This window comes from Syngnathus acus, chromosome 9, assembly GCF_901709675.1.
Source record: "Syngnathus acus chromosome 9, fSynAcu1.2, whole genome shotgun sequence".
NCBI classification, from domain to species: Eukaryota; Metazoa; Chordata; class Actinopteri; order Syngnathiformes; family Syngnathidae; genus Syngnathus; species Syngnathus acus.
Genome location: NC_051094.1, coordinates 19,961,484 through 19,980,803, shown reverse-complemented (window position 1 = coordinate 19,980,803; position 19,320 = coordinate 19,961,484). Strand labels below are relative to the sequence as shown.

At 45.8% G+C, this 19,320-nt stretch overlaps 1 protein-coding gene across 1 annotated transcript in view; it reads right to left on the bottom strand.

The window, feature by feature from the left end:
• Positions 1 to 645: 645 nt before the first annotated feature.
• Positions 646 to 19,320, bottom strand: part of fxn (frataxin) — a 77,107-nt gene continuing 58,432 nt past the window's right edge. Inside the window, exon 5 of the mRNA XM_037258067.1 lies at positions 646 to 862. Within this exon, the coding sequence (XP_037113962.1) occupies positions 724 to 862 (139 nt within the window). The 3' untranslated portion in view covers positions 646 to 723. The remainder of the gene's footprint in view (positions 863 to 19,320) is intronic.

Here is a 19,320-nt window from a genome sequence, read left to right as displayed (position 1 = left end):
TGGGGAAAGATTTTATTCAACCGATGTCAGAGTGAAGTGTCTCGCCCCCTAGCAAAATGTCGAGTTCACTTGTCTACTCTCGGCCTAAAACATATACCCCCGCGCTTCCCTTCACTCGGGTGCGCGCACACGAGGGCTGTTGGATGACCTATGACCCCCCAGTCAGCCTCCCCAACTCTACACGGTGTATACATTGTCAGTTGCTAATGGAAACCAGATGTGTCTGGTGCCAGTGAGTCTACGTTCCTAGACCAAGCCCCAAACAATCCCGCACGAACCTGACCCGAACATGACCCGGTCACACTTAGGCTTACTAGTGAGATATACATTGCATGATACCAGAATAAAAATATACCACACTGTCTTGTTGCCTGGCTTGTGTGCTTCATTGCATATGATGCTGTGATTGTGTGTGTGTGTGTGCGTGTGGGAGACTTAAAAAAATGAAATATGAAAGAAAAAAAAAAATTCGCAATGCACCGAATCTATACGCAATATTTGTTTAAAAAGAAAAAAATCCGTGATTGAGTGAGGCCGCGATAGATGAACCACGAATTAGTGAGGGAATACTGTACTTGGAAGCATACTTAGTGGCATCTCGATAACAGCACATTAAGAGGACATTTACGAATGACTGCAATAATAAACAGATGGTCAAATAAAGGTTTATATTAATTCTGTTATCCATAGAACTCATAGCAGAACAGAATAAGGCTTGACATATCAGGACTTGGGCAGGCCAAAGAGGTCCATGTTCTTTTTGAAGATGGCAGAAAACTCTTCAGACAGGAGTTGGTGCAGGCTGATGCCATCATGAGTATAGACCCAACCACTTCCTGTCCAATTGTAGCGTTTTGGTCCACTGAAAATACAAAAAGAACGTATCGTAATTTTCGGACTAAAAGTCGCTCCGGAGTACAAGTCGCATCAGCTATAAAATGCCCAAAAAAGTGAAAAAAAAAAACATATATAAGTCGCTCCGCAGTATAAGTCGCATTTTGGGGGGCAATTTATTCAACAAAATCCAACACCAAGAACAGACATGAACGAGCAACAACAGGCTAAACGATAGGTATGCTAACGTGACAAACACAAACAAAGAGCTGAGAACGGGCCTGACGTAACATTCAGAGTTATTAAAAAAAACTATTACATAAATAACACATTTATAAAACCATCTGTGTCACTCCAATTCATTAAATCCATCGATATTCCTTTGTCAATAATGGGTGCGCGCCGCTGACGGCGCTTGCACTTCAAAATATTCCACAGGCCCATATAAGGATATATAAATTAGATATCAAATAACTGTTATACGTACAAGCAATAATATTATCAAACCATCTGTGCACTCTAAATCATTAAATCAATGAAAAATTCCTCGTCCTTTGTCAACAACGCCGCGCGTGCGCCCTGACGTCAGCCTCGTCGTTTTTCCACAGATCTAGTATATAACTATATTGTAGCGTTAACAAAGTACAAGGAAAGACGTGGGTTTGGTAAACGGCTCTTTATTTAACAAAACAAACTTCCAGGCGTGTGGCGGCGTGGACTTCCAGCCACGGAGGTGGAAGAGAGATCCATAGAATAGGACCGGGCCTGCGTAAAAGCCATGACCGAGCCCCATCCACCGTCCCCGGACAGCCACCCGGCCGAGCGCCGGCCCCCGACTTCTATCCACGGAGGTGAAAGAGAGCTCCCTAGAGTAGGACCGGGCGTGCGTAAAAGCCATGTCCGAGCCCCATCCACCGTCCCCGGACAGCCACCCGGCCGAGCGCCGGCCCCCGACTTCTATCCACGGAGGTGAAAGAGAGCTCCGTAGAGTAGGACCGGGCGTGCGTAAAAGCCATAATAGTTTTTCAAACCTTCTGTGTCACTCCAAATCCTTAAATCCTTCAAACTCTTCGTCCTCCGTGTCACTAATGATGTCCGCTAATGATGCCGGTAGTACGTGGGGCCCTTCGTCATCTTCGTCATCCCGTGATCAATCTTTGTCCTTTTTGTAAACAACCGCCGCGCCACGCCGCGTCGCGCTGCTGACGTCACTTGAAATTCAAATTACAGTAATCCCTTGCTACATCGCGGTTCGTTTATCGCGGTTTCACTTTTTTTTGGGGGGAACATTTTTGAAAAAAAGCAAGTCGCTCCTTATTATAAGTCGCCCTCCCACCCAAACTGAAAGAAAAGGGACTTATAGTCCGAAAATTACGGTAGTAAGGCTTGCAAATGAAATAATCCTTTACAGCCACTGAAAGAATTAAGAGCCCGCATGTGTTCTACAATTTCTTGTCCATTTTCATGTCTGGTGCCACTTCTACTTACTAGCTTATCACCACTAGAGAGTGAATGTGTGACAGTTATCAAAAATGCATCGACTGTGAGCGCTTTTGTATAGGCTTGTATAGAAAACCGTAATACAAATCCAATGCATTAGTATTCGTAGTATCATTATATTATTAGTCGTATTAGTAGTAACAGGAGTAATAGTAGTTGAATGTGTGTGTGTGTGTGTGTGTGTGTGTGTGTGTGTGTGTGTGTGTGTGTGTGTGTGTGTGTGTGTGTGTGTGCGTGTTATATTAGGGGTAGAACAGTTCATTAAATCCAGAGTTTGGTTGGATACTCAATTTTGTGGTCACGGTTTTTGCTTCGGTTCTAGATACACTTTTGAGCTTAGTTCGTTGAAAGGTGAAAAAATGAACACACAAATAGTGAACATTATTTGCTGTTTTATTGCCATTTTATTTTCATAGTTTTATTAATCAGATACAGTGGTATCTGATCCCACCAACAGTTTCATCAGGCCAGGTATGCAGAACCCTGAGGAAGATCAACCCCAGCAAAGCAGCAGGACCAGACAACATCCCTGGGCGGGCCCTCAGAGCATGCGCCAACTTGTTCTCACCTCCATCTTCAATCTTTCACTCAGCCAGAACATCGTCCCCACCTGTTTCAAATCCACAACCATCGTCCCTCTCCCCAAAAAGAGCCCGCCCACCTGCCTGAATGACTACAGGCCAGTAGCACTCACCACTATCATCATGAAGTGCTTTGAAAGAACAGTGCTGGCCCACATCCAGAGCACCATACCGGACTCCGTGGACCCCCTGCAGTATGCCTATAGGCCCAAAAGGTCCACCTCAGACGCCATCGCTGCTGCTCTTCATTACTGCCACTCCCACCTTGAAAATAAGGATGCGTATGTCAGGATGCTCTTTGTTGACTACAGTTCTGCTTTCAACATGGTCATCCCCCACAAACTCATCCATAAACTGTCCACACACTGTCTTCACCCCAACCTCTGTGACTGGCTCCTGGATTTTCTGACTGACAGGCCTCAGTCTGTCAGGATTGGAAACAGGACTTCAGCCAGTATCATCACCAACATTGGTACCCCACAGGGATGCGTGCTCAGCCCCATCCTCTACACCCTGTTCACCCATGACTGCGTTGTCTCCCACAAAGACAACATCATTCTGAAGTTCGCAGACGACACCGCAGTGATTGGACGCATCACTGGCAGAGACGAGGCGAGCTACAGGAGGGAGGTGGACAGCCTAGTGTCATGGTGTGAAGAAAACAACCTCACCCTCAACACGAACAAAACGAAGGAGATGATAGTGGACGTGAGGAAGAAAAGGGGACCTCACCAGCCACTTTTCATTCGACAGCTTGAAGTTGAGAGGGTGAGCAGCTTCAAATACCTGGGTGTCCATCTCAGTTACTGGACACTCAACACCACACAGCTGGTCAAAAAGGCTCAACAGCGGCTGTATTTCCTGAGGAGGCTGAGGAAGTTTGGAATGTCCCCCAAGATCCTCAGCAACTTCTACAGCTGCTGCATCCAAAGCATCATGACCAGCTGCATCTCCGTGTGGTACGGCAGCTGTAATGCTGCGGACCGCAAGCGACTGCAGAGAGTGGTGAGGACGGCAGAGAAAACCGCCCGGACTCTGCTGCCCTCTCTGGAGAGTATGCACCACCGTAGGGTCCACAGGAGAGCAGCGTCCATCCTTAAAGACCCCACCCACCCCCAACATGGACTGTTCACACTTCTCCCCTCAGGCCGGAGGTACATAAGTGTAAAATGTAAAACCTCCCGTTTCAAGAACTCTTAAACAGCTGACCAGATCACCACCTCAGTCACTGATCTGCACTTTATACTGTACACTGTTTACACTCACTTTGTTTTGCACTGCATTCTCCCCTGTTTAACAGTACATTCACTATAACTCTCACAACTGTTGCACAATGCCATTTTTGCACTAGCCTATATTGCGCATCCCTCACCTTCGTAGTTGTATATACTGTGTATATATTGTGTTTTTTATATTTTGCGTTTTTTTTACTTTTTAACCTTCTTTTAATCTTTACCTTGTCTGGCATTTTAACAGACAGCGAAAGAATTTCATTGTACAAAGAAAATTGCTTTCCTTTTGTACATGTGACAATAAACGCTTTGAATCTTGGTACCTCTACTTATGAACGCCTATACTTGCAAATTTTGCGAGATACGAGCCGAAGCCTCATGGTTTTTATTGCATCTACTTATGAACCAAATTTTGACTTCGAAACAGACGCACTAGCCACCAGCACATCTCCGTGCGTTAGCAGTGTAAAATCAAGTAGTGTAGAGCAGTGGTCCCCAACCAGCGGGCCGCGGACCAGTACCGGTCCGTGTGTCACTTGGTACCAGGCCACCAAGCCACACAGAAAAAAAAAAAAAAACATGTATTTTTTATCGAAGATCAATTAATTCAGGTCAAGACACTCGTCCCGGTCACGTGATATGTTTCCCCCAGTCGAGCCCGTAAAGCTAGCAAAAAATGAGTAAGAATTTATTTTGAAAAATAAAAACAATTGGCGATTCTCTCCTAATTACATCCGTCAGTGCATCTGTGTCTCTTGACGCTCGTCCCAGTCACGTGACGTCACCCCAGTCGAGCCCGCGAAGCTAGCAAAAATCAGCAAGAGACAGAGATGTTTGGAAAGTTTCTTCAGAAAGGGAGAAAAGCCCAATGAGGAGATGGAAGAAGAAGAGGCTACGACTTCTAAGTAAAGCAAAGCTGCGTTTAAAAGAAAATGTCTGCAGTCCTACTTAAAATATGGATTTATCGCCACAGGTGACACTGACACGCTAAGTCCACTTCGTATAATATGTGGCGACAGGCTAGCTGACGAGGCAATGAAGCCTTCAAAACTGCTTCGGCACAAGACAAACCTTTGGAATTTTTTTGAAAGAAAAAAATGTGAACAAGAAGGACAGAAGCCATTACTGAAGGCCAGCACAACCACATCAACAAATGTGAGTGCACTGAGAGAATTGTTCTTAGTGGCTTACCGTATTGCTAAGTCGAAGAAACCTTACTATTGGTGAAGATTTCTGAGAAACAAGCTTCCAATAATTCAACGTAAAGGTGAGTTTTATTTTTATGTGGTTTATATTTGTTTGTTATATTTGTTATAAAGGCCGGTCTGCAAAAATATTTCTGATACGTAACCGGTCCGTGGCGCAAAAAAGGTTGGGGAATACTGGTGTAGAGTATGTCTCCTAAAACTATCGATATGAAACTCGAATTCATAAAAGAACATGGCGAATGCATGCGTATCGTCGAGCTCAGGTATGGCTGGTGTTGTGCCAAAGTAGGTACCCCTGTGTAAATCGGTATCCCCTGCTGCAGGAGCGCGCATGCATGGAGTGAAAGGGGGAAGCCGTTGCCGTGCGGCAGACAGTGCCAGTTTGTTTTAAAAAAAAAAAAAAAAAAAAAAAAAAAAAACCTGAAGAACACACTTTTGTCTGATAATTTCCATCTTTAGAAGCTAGGTTGCTTCTATTTTCTTTCTCTCACTGGCATTCTGCACGAGGTGCATTCAATGACCACTTACACAGTCTGAAAACTCATTGCACCAAAAAGTAATGACAAGTAGTGAGCACATTGCAAGGAGTACATGGAAGCATACAATAATTTATTAGCCTGACTTTTTCTGTCTTCTTGCGGGTATTTACTAGCAAGTGTAGAAAATTAAAACAGGTTATCTCCTCCCCAAGCCAAGTTAGAAGGTCAAGAATAAAGTGATATTTTATTTTTTGTTATAAAATCTTGAAAAAGCACAAATAAAATTATTGTTTTGGTTCTCTGTGTGTTTTACATACTTTTGGGATAAACCGGTACGCATTATTTGCTTTTACATTGATTCCTATGAGAAACCTTGCTTTACTTGCAAACGTTTTTACTTACAAACCCTATCGCGGAACCAATTAAGTTCTTAAGTAGAGGTACCACTACTGTATGTATCTTGGGTTGTTTATTCATGGCAGCTGCACATAGTGATGGGCAGAAAAATTAAATGGTCTTTATTTGGATGGCAAAAGGCACAATACTGTGTGCCCACCAGAGATTGGATGAAGTCAAGTTTCAAACAAGTTACACTGGAAAAAATAAATCAAGTCAAGTCACCCAAAAAGCAAGTCATTACTTTTGTCGAGTTACATGGTGGATAGGATGGTAAAAGATGGTGCGTGAGTGTGTATTGGATTTGGCCCAGGCGAATTGGCTAAGATAAAATTCCAAATTTCAAAGATTGACATGGAAGACCTGAAGAAGGGGGCCTGAGTAGGGGTTACTTAAAAGTTAGTTCTTCAAAATTAACTATTGTTAAATTGGTAAAGGAGAATTTGTTGGTTGAACCAGTAAACCTTCATTCCCGTTCCAAATTTCACCAGAAGATGGTGCCAAAGTCAGATTGACCAAACATAGTAAATTAATAGTTTAAAAAGTCATTGATTAGATGAAGACTTGTTCTGAAGCACAGCAACACAATTTTGGAGTATGTTATATAATTTTGTTTTGCTATAATATACTTTGAAACTGCTTGAATATTTTAATTTGCTAACTAGGGAAGCCCATGCTCATCGTTAGCTAATGAGAATGAGACATGTTAATCACAGAGTAAGCTGAAATATACTTTATTTCATTCTGCTTTGCAATACTGTATAGTTAGTGGCAACTTGAGCAGCATCATAGCACTGATGTTTCATTTATACATGAATGTATTAAGAGTTGAGTAAGGACAAGGGGCTGACAGTGATACTGTGAGTGGAAGACTGCAATCCCACGCTTGAGCTTGATCTAGAGGTCACCACCTTGTCAAGATACGTTTTGAAGATGCTTGAGTGTTTTAACCTGCTAACTAAGAGAATCCACGATCATAGTTATGATTATGTGTTAAATTGACTATTGTGAAAGTATGTGTTATTATTGTCACGATGTTTGATCAGTATCAAACATGTATGTAATATTGATGTTCCATTTACACATTAAGATTAAAGATTAAAGTCCCAATGATCGTCACACACACACCTGGGTGTGGTGAAATTTGTCCTCTGCATTTAACCCATCCCCGTGTGATTTTAATCCATCCCCTGGGGGAGAGGGGAGCAGTGAGCAGCAGCGGTGCCGCGCTCGGGAATCAGTTGGTGATACATGAATGTATAAATGTGAGCGACGAGAAGGAGGCGGAAAGGGTTAATGGTGATACCAAGTGGTGGAAGACTGAGCGTGACCTCGGTCACGTTGATCCAGTTGAAGCCTAAACAAAATGCTGTTTGACGGAACACAAGTCGGAGAAAAAACATTTGCAAATGTCACGTTGATGGACAGTTGACAAGATGTGGGAGTGGGAAACAGGATGAAGCATCCCTGAGAAAATGGTTACTTCCGTGAGAACATGGTCACCTCATCTGGTTGAATCCGGTTGAGACCGCCTGAGATACAGGTGCAGTCTATTCTGGAAGCATTTGGGTCATCTGAGGCCAATGTATGACGTCATGGAAAAAAACTGGTACGTGACCAAGCAGGCATAGTACCCACGAACTGGACTGGTATAAAAGGTTCGTTCGGACAAAGAGCATCGCTCTCTATCGCCCGGTGGGCTCTGCCTGTCAGGGGTATGCCCCTGCGGCTACTGCCGTGGGTCGAGAACGCCGATTAGGCAAAGATAGATTTCATTCTTTCTGAGATTAACCCAAGGTCCGTTAAGATGAATTTATACTATCTTCAAATTGGATTTAGTCAAATTTTAAGCTCAAAGACAGGCTAGGAGATGCAGACCTCGGTGCAGGAGAGAGGAGCCATTTTTAGGGCGTCGTCATCTCCATTCTTTAGGCCAGCCTGTTCTTTTAAACAGAATTCGGATTTTGGAACAAGGAGAACTGATCACTCGACTTTTCCACCAAACAGCATTTTAGACCTCTAGCCTCTTACCCTTTTTTACTATATTTTTGAGTTTTCAATCGAGAGAACTTCGAGACTGAATAATTCTTGCTCTATTGAGAATGGTGAGTGGAATTTATTGTTAGTTGTTCGAACAATTGAAACTTGTAATTCTCTTTCTTGCTTATTCGTTAAATTTCTACTTTACGGAAAATCAAAGGGAGGTGGTCTCTGTTTCTACGTTAATGAACGTTGGTGTACTGATGTCACGGTGTTGAAAGAGTTTTGCAGCCCTCTCCTAGAAACACTTTTCATAAACTGCCGGCCGTTCTATTCACCGCGGGAGTTCTCCTCGATCGTCATGCAGCTGTTTACATTCCACCACACGCACGTGCGAGTGAAGCCACGCAGATGCTGGCTGACCAGGTAACAGACATGGAGAAACTTCTACCAAATTCACTAATCATTGTTCTGGGTGATCTTAACAGGGCGAACCTCGCACACGAACTCCCCAGATACAGACAGCACGTACGTAACGTGTCCCACCAGAGGGGCACAGAATCTGGACCACTGCTACACCGTGATCAAGGATGCATACTACTCTGCGGCTCGTGCAGCTTTAGGACTCTCGGACCACTGTCTAGTTCATCTGATCCCGGCCTACAGGCAGAAACTAAAAACCTCTAAGCCTGTGGTGAGGACTGTGAGGAAGTGGACAGTGGAGTCAAGGCATGACCTACAAGCCTGCTTTGACTGCACCGATTGGGGTGTTTTTTCGAAGCTGCAACTTCAGACTTGCATGAACTCACTGACACTGTCACATCATACATCAGTTTTTGTGAGGATCTGTGTGTGCAGAAGACCTTCTGCACGTACAACAACGACAAACCTTGGTTTACACCGAACCTCAGGAGGCTGCGCAAAGTCAAGGAGGAGGCCTACAGGAGCGGCGACCGCGACCTGTTCAGGCAGACCAGAAACACACTGAACCGAGAGGTCAGGAAAGCCAGGAGGTGTTACGGGGACACCTCTCTGCCAATCCTGATCCCTCAACAGTGTGGAAAGGTCTGCAGAGCATCACGGGCTACAAGAAACGAACCCCCCCGTCCTGTGGAGAGCCCAAGGCTTGCTAACCAGCTAAACAGGTTCTACTGCAGGTTTGATCGGTCCTCCCACACAACGGGACTTCCTGCAGCACAATCTACATACTCACCTCTCCCCACAACTGCTCTGTCCACACCTCTATCATCGTTGTCACCCACTCTCTCTCTTGCAGAGGCCGCGCCCGCACTCCAGATCCGCGAGGAGGAAGTGCGCCAGATGTTCCGGAGACAAAAGACCAGGAAGGCACCGGGCCCAGACGGCGTGTCACCTTCCTGCTTGAAAGTCTGCGCTGAGCAGCTGGCGCCCACCTTTGCACGGATCTTCAACCGTTCTCTGGAGCTGTGTGAGGTGCCCTCGTGCTTCAAGAGCTCCACCATCGTTCCAGTGGCCAAGAAGCCCGCCATCACAGGTTTGAATGACTACAGACCTGTCGCACTGACATCTGTGGTCATGAAATCTTTCGAGAGGTTAGTGCTGAACCACCTGAAGGATGTCACGGGCCCCCTGCTTGACCCCCTCCAGTTTGCCTACCGGGCAAACAGGTCAGTGGATGATGCGGTAAACATGGGACTGCACTACATCCTGCACCACCTGGACACCCCAGGAACGTACGCCAGGATCCTGTTCGTGGACTTCAGCTCGGCGTTCAACACCATCGCTCCTGACATCCTCCAACAGAAGCTCATCCAGCTTGCGGTGCCTGCCTCCACCTGTCAGTGGATCACCAGCTTCCTGACCAACAGGAGACAGCGTGTGAGGCTGGGGGGCATCACATCTGACACCCGGACCACCAATACTGGAGCCCCTCAGGGGTGCGTCCTCTCCCCACTGCTCTTCTCTCTCTACACCAATGATTTCTCCTCAGGTGACTCTCCTGTGAAGCTCCTGAAGTATGCAGACGACACCACTCTCATCGGACTGATCCAGGACGGTGATGAGACTGCGTACAGACAGGAGGTGGAGCGGCTTGTCCACTGGTGCAGCCAAAACCACCTGGAGCTGAACCCGCTCAAGACCGTGGAGATGACAGTGGACTTCAGGCGAGACCCTTCACCACTTTTACCCCTCATTATCCGCAGTAATACTATTCTCTCCGCAGACACCTTCAAGTTCCTGGGAACCACAATCTCTCGGGACCTGAAATGGACCGGCCACATAGACTCTGTCCGGAAGAAGGCCCAGCAGAGGCTGTACTTCCTGAGACAGCTCAAGAAGTTCAACCTGCCGCGAAAGCTTCTGAGGACCTTCTACACTGCCATCATCCAGTCTGTCCTCTGCACCTCCATCACTGTCTGGTTTGGATCGGCCTCCAAACAAGACAAGCACAGACTGCAACGGACAATCAGGACTGCAGAAAAGATCATTGGAATCAACCTCCCATCTATCCAAGACTTGTACCTGTCCAGGACCAGGAAACGTGCAAGGAACATCTCTACAGACCCTTCTCACCCAGGTTGCAGTCTGTTTGAACTACTCCCCTCCGGACGGCGTTATAGAGCTCGGTACGCGAAAACCAGCAGACACAGAGACAGCTTCTTCCCCCAGGCTGTTGCTCTGATGAACTCACACTACTCTTAGAGTCTCAGAGTCATTACTGTGCAATAACATCCTGCTCTCCACACCTTTTTTGAATTTGTCTACACTGTTTATACTATGTGTCCTCTCTGCATCCATTGCAGCCTGGTCATCCTGGAAGAGGGACCTTCCCATCTGTGGTCTCTTCTCAAGGTTTCTCATTTCCCCTAGCTGGAGTTTTGAGTTTTTCCTTGCCCTTTTGGGAGTTTAAGATCAGGGGATGTTTGAGAATATTTGCCATTTTTCCTGAGTGTTGTTAGTCACCTAAATGTTGAACAGAGAGTGTGATTTACCGAAGTCAAATTCCTTGTTTGGCACGCTCAAACATGGCGAATAAAAACTCTTGAATCTTATAATCATCTAATTTCGATTAATGATTATTTTGATCTTTTATGCTTTAAATCTCTTTTGTTTCTCTATCATAGTCATACTTCAAACCGTTCAGTTCTTTTTTTAAATGAAGACAGGTTTAATCCTTGACATCAGGGAGTGTCAGAATCTGGTTCGAAACCGTTAACTTAAGCTCAGCTAGTGTGAGTGTACGCTAGTGAAAATAAACGAGTTCCTGCGGTCTTAACAAAGACAGCTAAACTATTCCGAGCGGATAACAAAAGCAACAATCTTATTAGGAAAGGAGAGCCGCTGAAACGGCCGCGATCGAGGAGATCCTGGGTCTCGACAAAGTAGTTACTCAACCCTTGGGTTTCTTTGATTTCAGCGGGACTGGCGTCCGGAAATGACGGAATTAATCTAATAATAGATTAGTTACCTGAACAGCGGTTACACTCGGAACGAATCTTCTTTCTGTACCGACTTAAATCAATTCTCGTCTCCCCTACAGGCTGCGTTACTGCAGAGGGGCTAAAGTACAGAATTTTACCCTTTAAACGGAGAGCCGGTCACTTACATCAGATAAGTGCATGATTGACACTTTGTTCAAGCAAGTGAATAGTCAAGTCATAAATTCATTCAAGTCATTCGGATTTGTGTAGGGTACATTGTGACAGCAAACGAGCAGGTGATCGAGCAAGCGTCTGATACGAGAGCATTGTGTTCGTATGGAGCGTGTTTGAAGTGAACAGCAGAGAGGAAAGGAACAAGGCAAAGTGTTGTGAAATAAAATATTACCTGTAATACGCATTTAGGTAGAGAACTGAAGTCTCGCTCTTTATATAGCTGACGTGTCTTGCGCATCCGTTCTGCGCATCTGTAATGGCGGCCTCCGTATGATATCCGGTTTGCGATGGAGATTAAAAAACAAACAATATTTGACAATAACACACGATCAAGGATTGGACCATCGCATCAAACGATATGTCGTCAATTATGAATTTTACTGACTAAGTGTGTTGGGCAGGATGGCTGAATGCGATGCGCGATTGACGTGTCTTGCGCATCCGTTCTGCGCATACTGTCATGGCGGACTCCGTATGATATCCGGTTTGCGATGGAGATTAAAAAACAAACAATATTTGACAATAACACACCATCAAGGATTGGACCATCGCATCAAACGATGTGTCGTCAATTATGAATTTTACTGACTAAGTGTGTTGGGCAGGATGGCTGAATGCGATGCGCGATTGACGTGTCTTGCGCATCCGTTCTGCGCATACTGTCATGGCGGCCTCCGTATGATATCCGGTCTGCGATGGAGATTAAAAAACAAACAATATTTGACAATAACACACCATCAAGGATTGCACCATCGCATCAAACGATGTGTCGTCAATTATGAATTTTACTGACTAAGTGTGTTGGGCAGGATGGCTGAATGCGATGCGCGATTGACAACAAACAAGAAGAAAGGTGATTTCAAGTTTTATTTCGAGGGAGATTTTCTTCAAAAATTGTTGTACCCATGTATAATGCGCACCCCAGATTTTAGGACAATAAATTAGTTAAATTTTGCGCATTATACATGGAAAAAGACGGTATATGTAAATTGCCTGTATAATTGTATTTTTATGATAAAGCCTTTATTAATTCTCAGTGATCCTGAGTAAAAACAAATAAATTAATGATACACTTCAGCTGTGGACTCGGACTCGGGGACTCGGACTCGGTCGGACTCGGTCATTTTTGCCGGACTCTGTGCTGATTTTGACCGAGTCCACCGAGTCCGACAATAAAAAAAATACGGAGGAGGATGAGTTTGAAAAAGAACTTGACAGCATTGAGCGCCGCCGGCGTTTGTCGGCCGCCACCTCGCCAACCGACATAGATGAAGAAATTGGGGCAATGTTGGCACTTGGTCGAATGAAAGAGAGCCCATTTGTTACAGCTGATCGTTATCCGTCCGGCCTCAAGGCAGCGACTCGGACACTAACAGCAATGCCAATCAGCCAAGTCAGCGTAGAGCGCCTGTTTTCCGGGCTCAAGTTTATCATGTCTGATCAGCGCGGCGCGATGAAGGCTGACTTGGTTGAGGCGATTTTGTTCCTAAGAACAAACTCAAGTCGTTGAATTGAAACTTTAAAGTATCTGTTTATTGTATTCGTTTATATGTTTAATAAAGACAAAGCCATCACAAAACTGTTGTAATTATTTAGATTTTGATCTAAATTAGCCTTGAATAAAGACTAAGCAGTCACATGAATTAACAGAAAAAATGGACAGCCGGACTCGGACTCGGTGGTCAAGAGGCCGGATTCGGACTCGGTGCAAAAATCCGACCGAGTCCACAGCCCTGGTTTATAGTAAGTGTTTAGACCAGGGGTGGCCAACCAGTCAGAGACTAAGAGCCACATTTCTTTACTGTGTACCGCAAAGAGCCACATCCGCCCCCCCCCCCCCGAAGCAAACACGCAGCGTTTGACGTCCTATTAACCCCCCCCCCGAAGCGAAGCGAACGTAAAGGAGCCGCATGAAACCCGGCAAAGAGCCGCATGCGGCTCGCGAGCCGCGGGTTGGCCACCCCTGGTTTAGACTACCGTTTTTTTCCGTGTATAATGCGCAAAATTTAACTAATTTATTGTCCTAAAATCTGGGGTGCGCATTATACATGGGTACAATTTTTTTTTTAATTTTTTTTTTTAATTTAATTTTTTTTTTTTTTTTTTTTTTAAGAAAATCATGGTACTGGTACGAGTATTGATTTATGTATTGTTCTCTTCTTGTCATGTTGTGAAAGAATGTGGGTTGAATAAATACCGAAAGAACAATAGTGTGTTTGTACTGTGCTCTGGTCATTTCGTCAAAGAAGGGATAATAGTCCTCTTCTCTTCTTGACTGACAATGAATGTGATAGTTTAATACAATCAGCAAATAACAAAATGCGTATTACAGGTAATATTTTATTTCACAACACTTTGCCTTGTTCCTTTCGTCTCTGCTGTTCACTTCAAACACGCTCCATACGAACGCAATGCTCTCGTATCAGACGCTTGCTCGATCACCTGCTCGTTTGCTGTCACAATGTACCCTACACAAATCCGAAACATTTGTTGCGGCTCCGAGTCACGACGAGGGGCAAGTTTTGGTTTCCAAGGGTGTTATTATTCCTCTTCAACGTCTCTCCCATACAGAGCCGCCTTTTTCACATGTCCGCACGTCACTTTCCTCTCTTTTCATCTGATCGCGGTGGTGCCTTTACGGGCAGTCGGAGAAATCAACGCCAACAAAAAAAATACATCCAGCCTAGTTAAGACCATACCAAAGACTATAAAAATGGGACCCATTGCCTCCCTGCGTGTGTGACGATCATTGGGACTTTTAAAAAAAAAAATAAAAAAAAAAATTAAAAAAAATAAAAAAAATAAAAAAAATTGGGTGCGTATTATACATGGGTACAGGCTTTTTTCCAGCATCAACATGCCATTGTTAGGGTGCGTATTATACATGGGGGCGTATTATACACGGAAAAAAACGGTAATCACTTTTTCATAAATTGCTGACACTGACAATACTATTTACTATGTATATGCAGTCTACACTTATTTCACACAAATAAACATCACACTAAATGTTCAGAATTACTTAATGTGTTATCCTCACCGCGGTGTAGCAACTGAAGCTATCCAATAAGTTAAACTTTGATGCAATAACCAGCAGTCTGTGTTGTAGTCCACATTTCACTGTTGTTTACTGAAAATTTCCGTATTACATGACAGAAAACTGCAATGTTTGACTATTTTTACCATTAAGTTCAGCTTCACATGAAGTCTCATGAAATATCCTTGTACATACATGTAAATAAAACAATTTATTACCTTCTCTTTTAACGTTAAACCTAACTTAATCTTTCAATTATTCAATTTAAGAATGAACTTTACTTACGACTTTGCTTCTAGCATCCCTCATGGTCAGAAATTAATTTGTAGAAACAGTTTTCAACAGATAGGAATCGGGCAGGAAGTAACTGACAACAAGGCAGGAAGCGGTAGGTAAATTACCGGAAATGGTATCACAATAAAAGCATCTATATACTGCCCTAATGCCGACACAGCAGGAAAGAACTTACAAGACAGTAAGTTACCAGAAATGGTATCAAAATAAAAGCATCTTCCGTATTTTGCGGACTATAAGTCACACCAGAGTACAAGTCGGAACCAGCCATAAAATGCATAATAAAGAAGAAAATAACAAATAAGTCGCACCGGAGTACAAGTCGCACTTTTGGGGGGGACTTTATTTGACAAAATCCAACACCAAGAACAGACATGAATAGACAACAACAGGCTAAATATAGTATGCAAACGTTACATAAACACAAACGAGGAACTGAGAATGTGCCTGACGTAACATATTAACAATTATTCCAATAACTACAACATAAATAAGTTTATCAAACCAATCCGTGTCACTCCAAATCATTAAACGCACCAAAGTCTTCGTCATTTGTGTCACTTATAAACAACGCGGCTCCTGACTCCGGAAGTATATGCAGCGCTGACATCGGACTCATCATCAGTTGCAGTTCCAATCATTCCACAAGCCTATATAACTACAGTCAAACCTCGGTTTTGAACGTCTCGGTTCTCGAACAAATCGGAATTCAAGATTTTTTTGCTTCGGATGTCGAACAAAAATTCGAAGGTCGAACCTCGCGAGATGAGTTGAGAGGACGCGAGAAAACCCGACCACGCGGCCCGCATGCCGACTGACTCCGTTCGTTGTTATTGTATTTTTGTTACTTTGAGGATTGTATTGTCCCCTAATCATGCCTCCAAAGAAAGCAAGTGGGAGCAGTAAAGCCATCCAAAAGTGAGCGCCCGGAAAGTTTTGGAAAGTACATCAGGACTTTGAAAATATTTTCTAAATTTCAGCGACGGCTCTGTCACCAGCGCGGTGCAGTTGCGCGGTCGGCGGCGCGCTACGGTTGCACGTTCGGCGGTGCGCTGTAGTTGCAGACAAAAATGCGTAAATGAAAAAATGCTTAAAAAAGGCGTTTTTTTTAGTCTTGGAACGGATTAATTTTTTTGTCCATTATTTGTAATGGGAAAAATAGATTCGGAATTCGAACGATTCACTTCTCGAACCGCCTTCTGGAACGAATTGTGGTCGAAAACCGAGGTTTGACTGTATATATAAAATGTAAATGACCTTAAAAGTGGCATTTTATTGCTAAATTTATTTTCTATTATATTTGTTTATTTTGTTTCTTAAAATAACTTGAGGCCAGGTCATTATTTTGTTTCTGAAGCACATTAAGTGTATATACAGGACTGTCTCAGAAAATTAGAATATTATGATAAAGTTCTTTATTTTCTGTAATGCAATTAAAAAAACAAAAATGTCATACATTCTGGCTTCATTACAAATCAACTGAAATATTGCAAGCCTTTTATTATTTTAATATTGCTGATTATGGCATACAGCTAACCAGCTCAGTGGCCTAGTGGTAGAGTGTCCGCCCTGAGACTGGAAGGTTGTGGGTTCAAACCCCGGCCGGGTCATACCAAAGACTATAAAAATGGGACCCATTGCCTCCCTGCTTGGCACTCAGCATTAAGGGTTGGAATTGGGGGGTTAGATCACCAAATGATTCCCGAGCGCGGCACCGCTGCTGCTCACTGCTCCCCTCTCCCCCAGGGGATGGATTAAAATCACATGGGGATGGGTTAAATGCAGAGGACAAATTTCACCACACCCAGATGTGTGTGTGACAATCATTGGGACTTCAAGCTTAAGAAAACTCAAATATCCTACCTCAAAAAATTTGAATATTTCCTCAGACCAAGTAAGAAAAAACATTTATAACATCCATCCATCCATCCATCCATCTTCTTCCGCTTATCCGGGGTCGGGTCGCGGGGGCAGCAGCTTCAGGAGGGACTCCCAGACTTCCCTCTCCCCAGCTACTTCATCTAGCTCATCCCGGGGGATCCCAAGGCGTTCCCAGGCCAGCCGAGAGACATAGTCTCTCCAGCGCGTCCTGCGTCGTCCCCGGGGTCTCCTACCGGTGGGACATGCCCGGAACACCTCCCCAGGGAGGCGTCCAGGAGGCATCCTGATGAGATGCCCGAGCCAACTCATCTGGCTCCTCTCAACGTGGAGGAGTAGCGACTCTACTCCGAGTCTCTCCCGGATGACCGAACTTCTCACCCTATCTCTAAGGGAGAGCCCGGACATCCTGCGGAGAAAACTCATTTCGGCCGCTTGTATCCGGGATCTCGTTCTTTCGGTCACGACCCATAGCTCGTGACCATAGGTGAGGGTAGGAGCGTAAATCGACCGGTAAATTGAGAGCTTTGCCTTTTGGCTCAGCTCTCTCTTTACCACGACGGACCGGTACAGAGTCCGCATTACTGCCGACGCTGCACCGATCCGCCTGTCGATCTCACGCTCCATCCTCCCCTCACTCGTGAACAAGACCCCAAGATACTTAAACTCCTCCACTTGGGGCAGGATCTCATCCCCGATCCGGAGAGGGCATTCCACCCTTTTCCGATCGAGGACCATGGACTCGGATTTGGAGGTGCTGACCCTCATCCCGACCGCTTCACACTCGGCTGCGAACCGCTCCAGTGAGAGCTGGAGATCACGGCCTGAAGAAGCCAACAGCACAACGTCGTCTGCAAAAAGCAGAGACGCGATGCTGAGGTCCCCAAACCGGACACCCTCAACGCCTCGGCTGCACCTAGAAATTCTGTCCATAAAAATGATGAACAGAATCGGTGACAAAGGGCAGCCTTGGCGGAGTCCAACCCTCACTGGGAACGAATCCGACTTACTGCCGGAAATGCGGACCACACTCTGGCATCGGTGATACAGGGACCGAACCGCCCTTATCAGTTGGCTCGGTACCCCGTACTCCCGAAGCACCCCCCACAGAACCTCCCGAGGGACACGGTCGAACGCCTTCTCCAAGTCCACAAAACACATGTGGACTGGTTGGGCGAACTCCCATGCACCCTCGAGGATCCTGTTGAGGGTGAAGAGCTGGTCCACTGTTCCACGGCCAGGACGAAAGCCACACTGTTCCTCCTGAATCCGAGGTTCGACCTCCCGACGGACCCTCCTCTCCAGCACCCCTGAATAGACCTTACCAGGGAGGCTGAGGAGTGTAATTCCCCTGTAATTGGAACACACCCTCCGGTCCCCCTTCTTAAAGAGGGGAACCACCACCCCAGTCTGCCAATCCAGAGGCACTGTCCCCGATGTCCACGCGATGCTGTAGAGACGTGTCAGCCATGACAGCCCCACAACATCCAGAGCCCTTAAGAAATCCGGCCGGATCTCATCCACCCCCGGGGCCTTGCCACCGAGGAGTTTTTTAACTACCTCAGTGACTTCAACCCCAGAGATTGGAGAGTCCGCCTCAGAGTCCCCAGGCCCTGCTTCCACAATGGAAGGCGTGTCGGTGGAATTGAGGAGGTCTTCGAAGTATTCTCCCCACCGACACACGACGTCCCGAGTCGAGGTCAGCAGCACGCCATCTCCACTGTAAACAGTGTTGACGTTGCACTGCTTCCCCCTCCTGAGACGCCGGATGGTGGACCAGAATTTCCTCGAAGCCGTCCGGAAGTCATTCTCCATGGCCTCGCCGAACTCCTCCCACGCCCGGGTTTTTGCCTCAGCAACCGCCGAAGCCGCGTTCCGCTTGGCCACCCGGTACCTGTCAGCTGCCTCCGGAGTCCCGCAGGCCAAAACGGCCCGATAGGACTCCTTCTTCAGCTTGACGGCATCCCTTACCGCCGGTGTCCACCAGCGGGTTCGGGGATTGCCGCCACGACAGGCACCAATGACCTTACGGCCACAGCTCCGGTCGGCCGCCTCAACAATGGAGGCGCGGAACAAGGTCCACTCGGACTCAATGTCCCCCGCCTCCCCCGGGACGTGGGAAAAGCTCTGCCGGAGGTGGGAGTTGAAGCTCTTCCTGACAGGGGATTCCGCCAGACGTTCCCAGCAGACCCTCACAGAACGTTTGGGTCTGCCAGGTCGGACCGGCATCTTCCCCCACCATCGGAGCCAACCCACCACCAGGTGG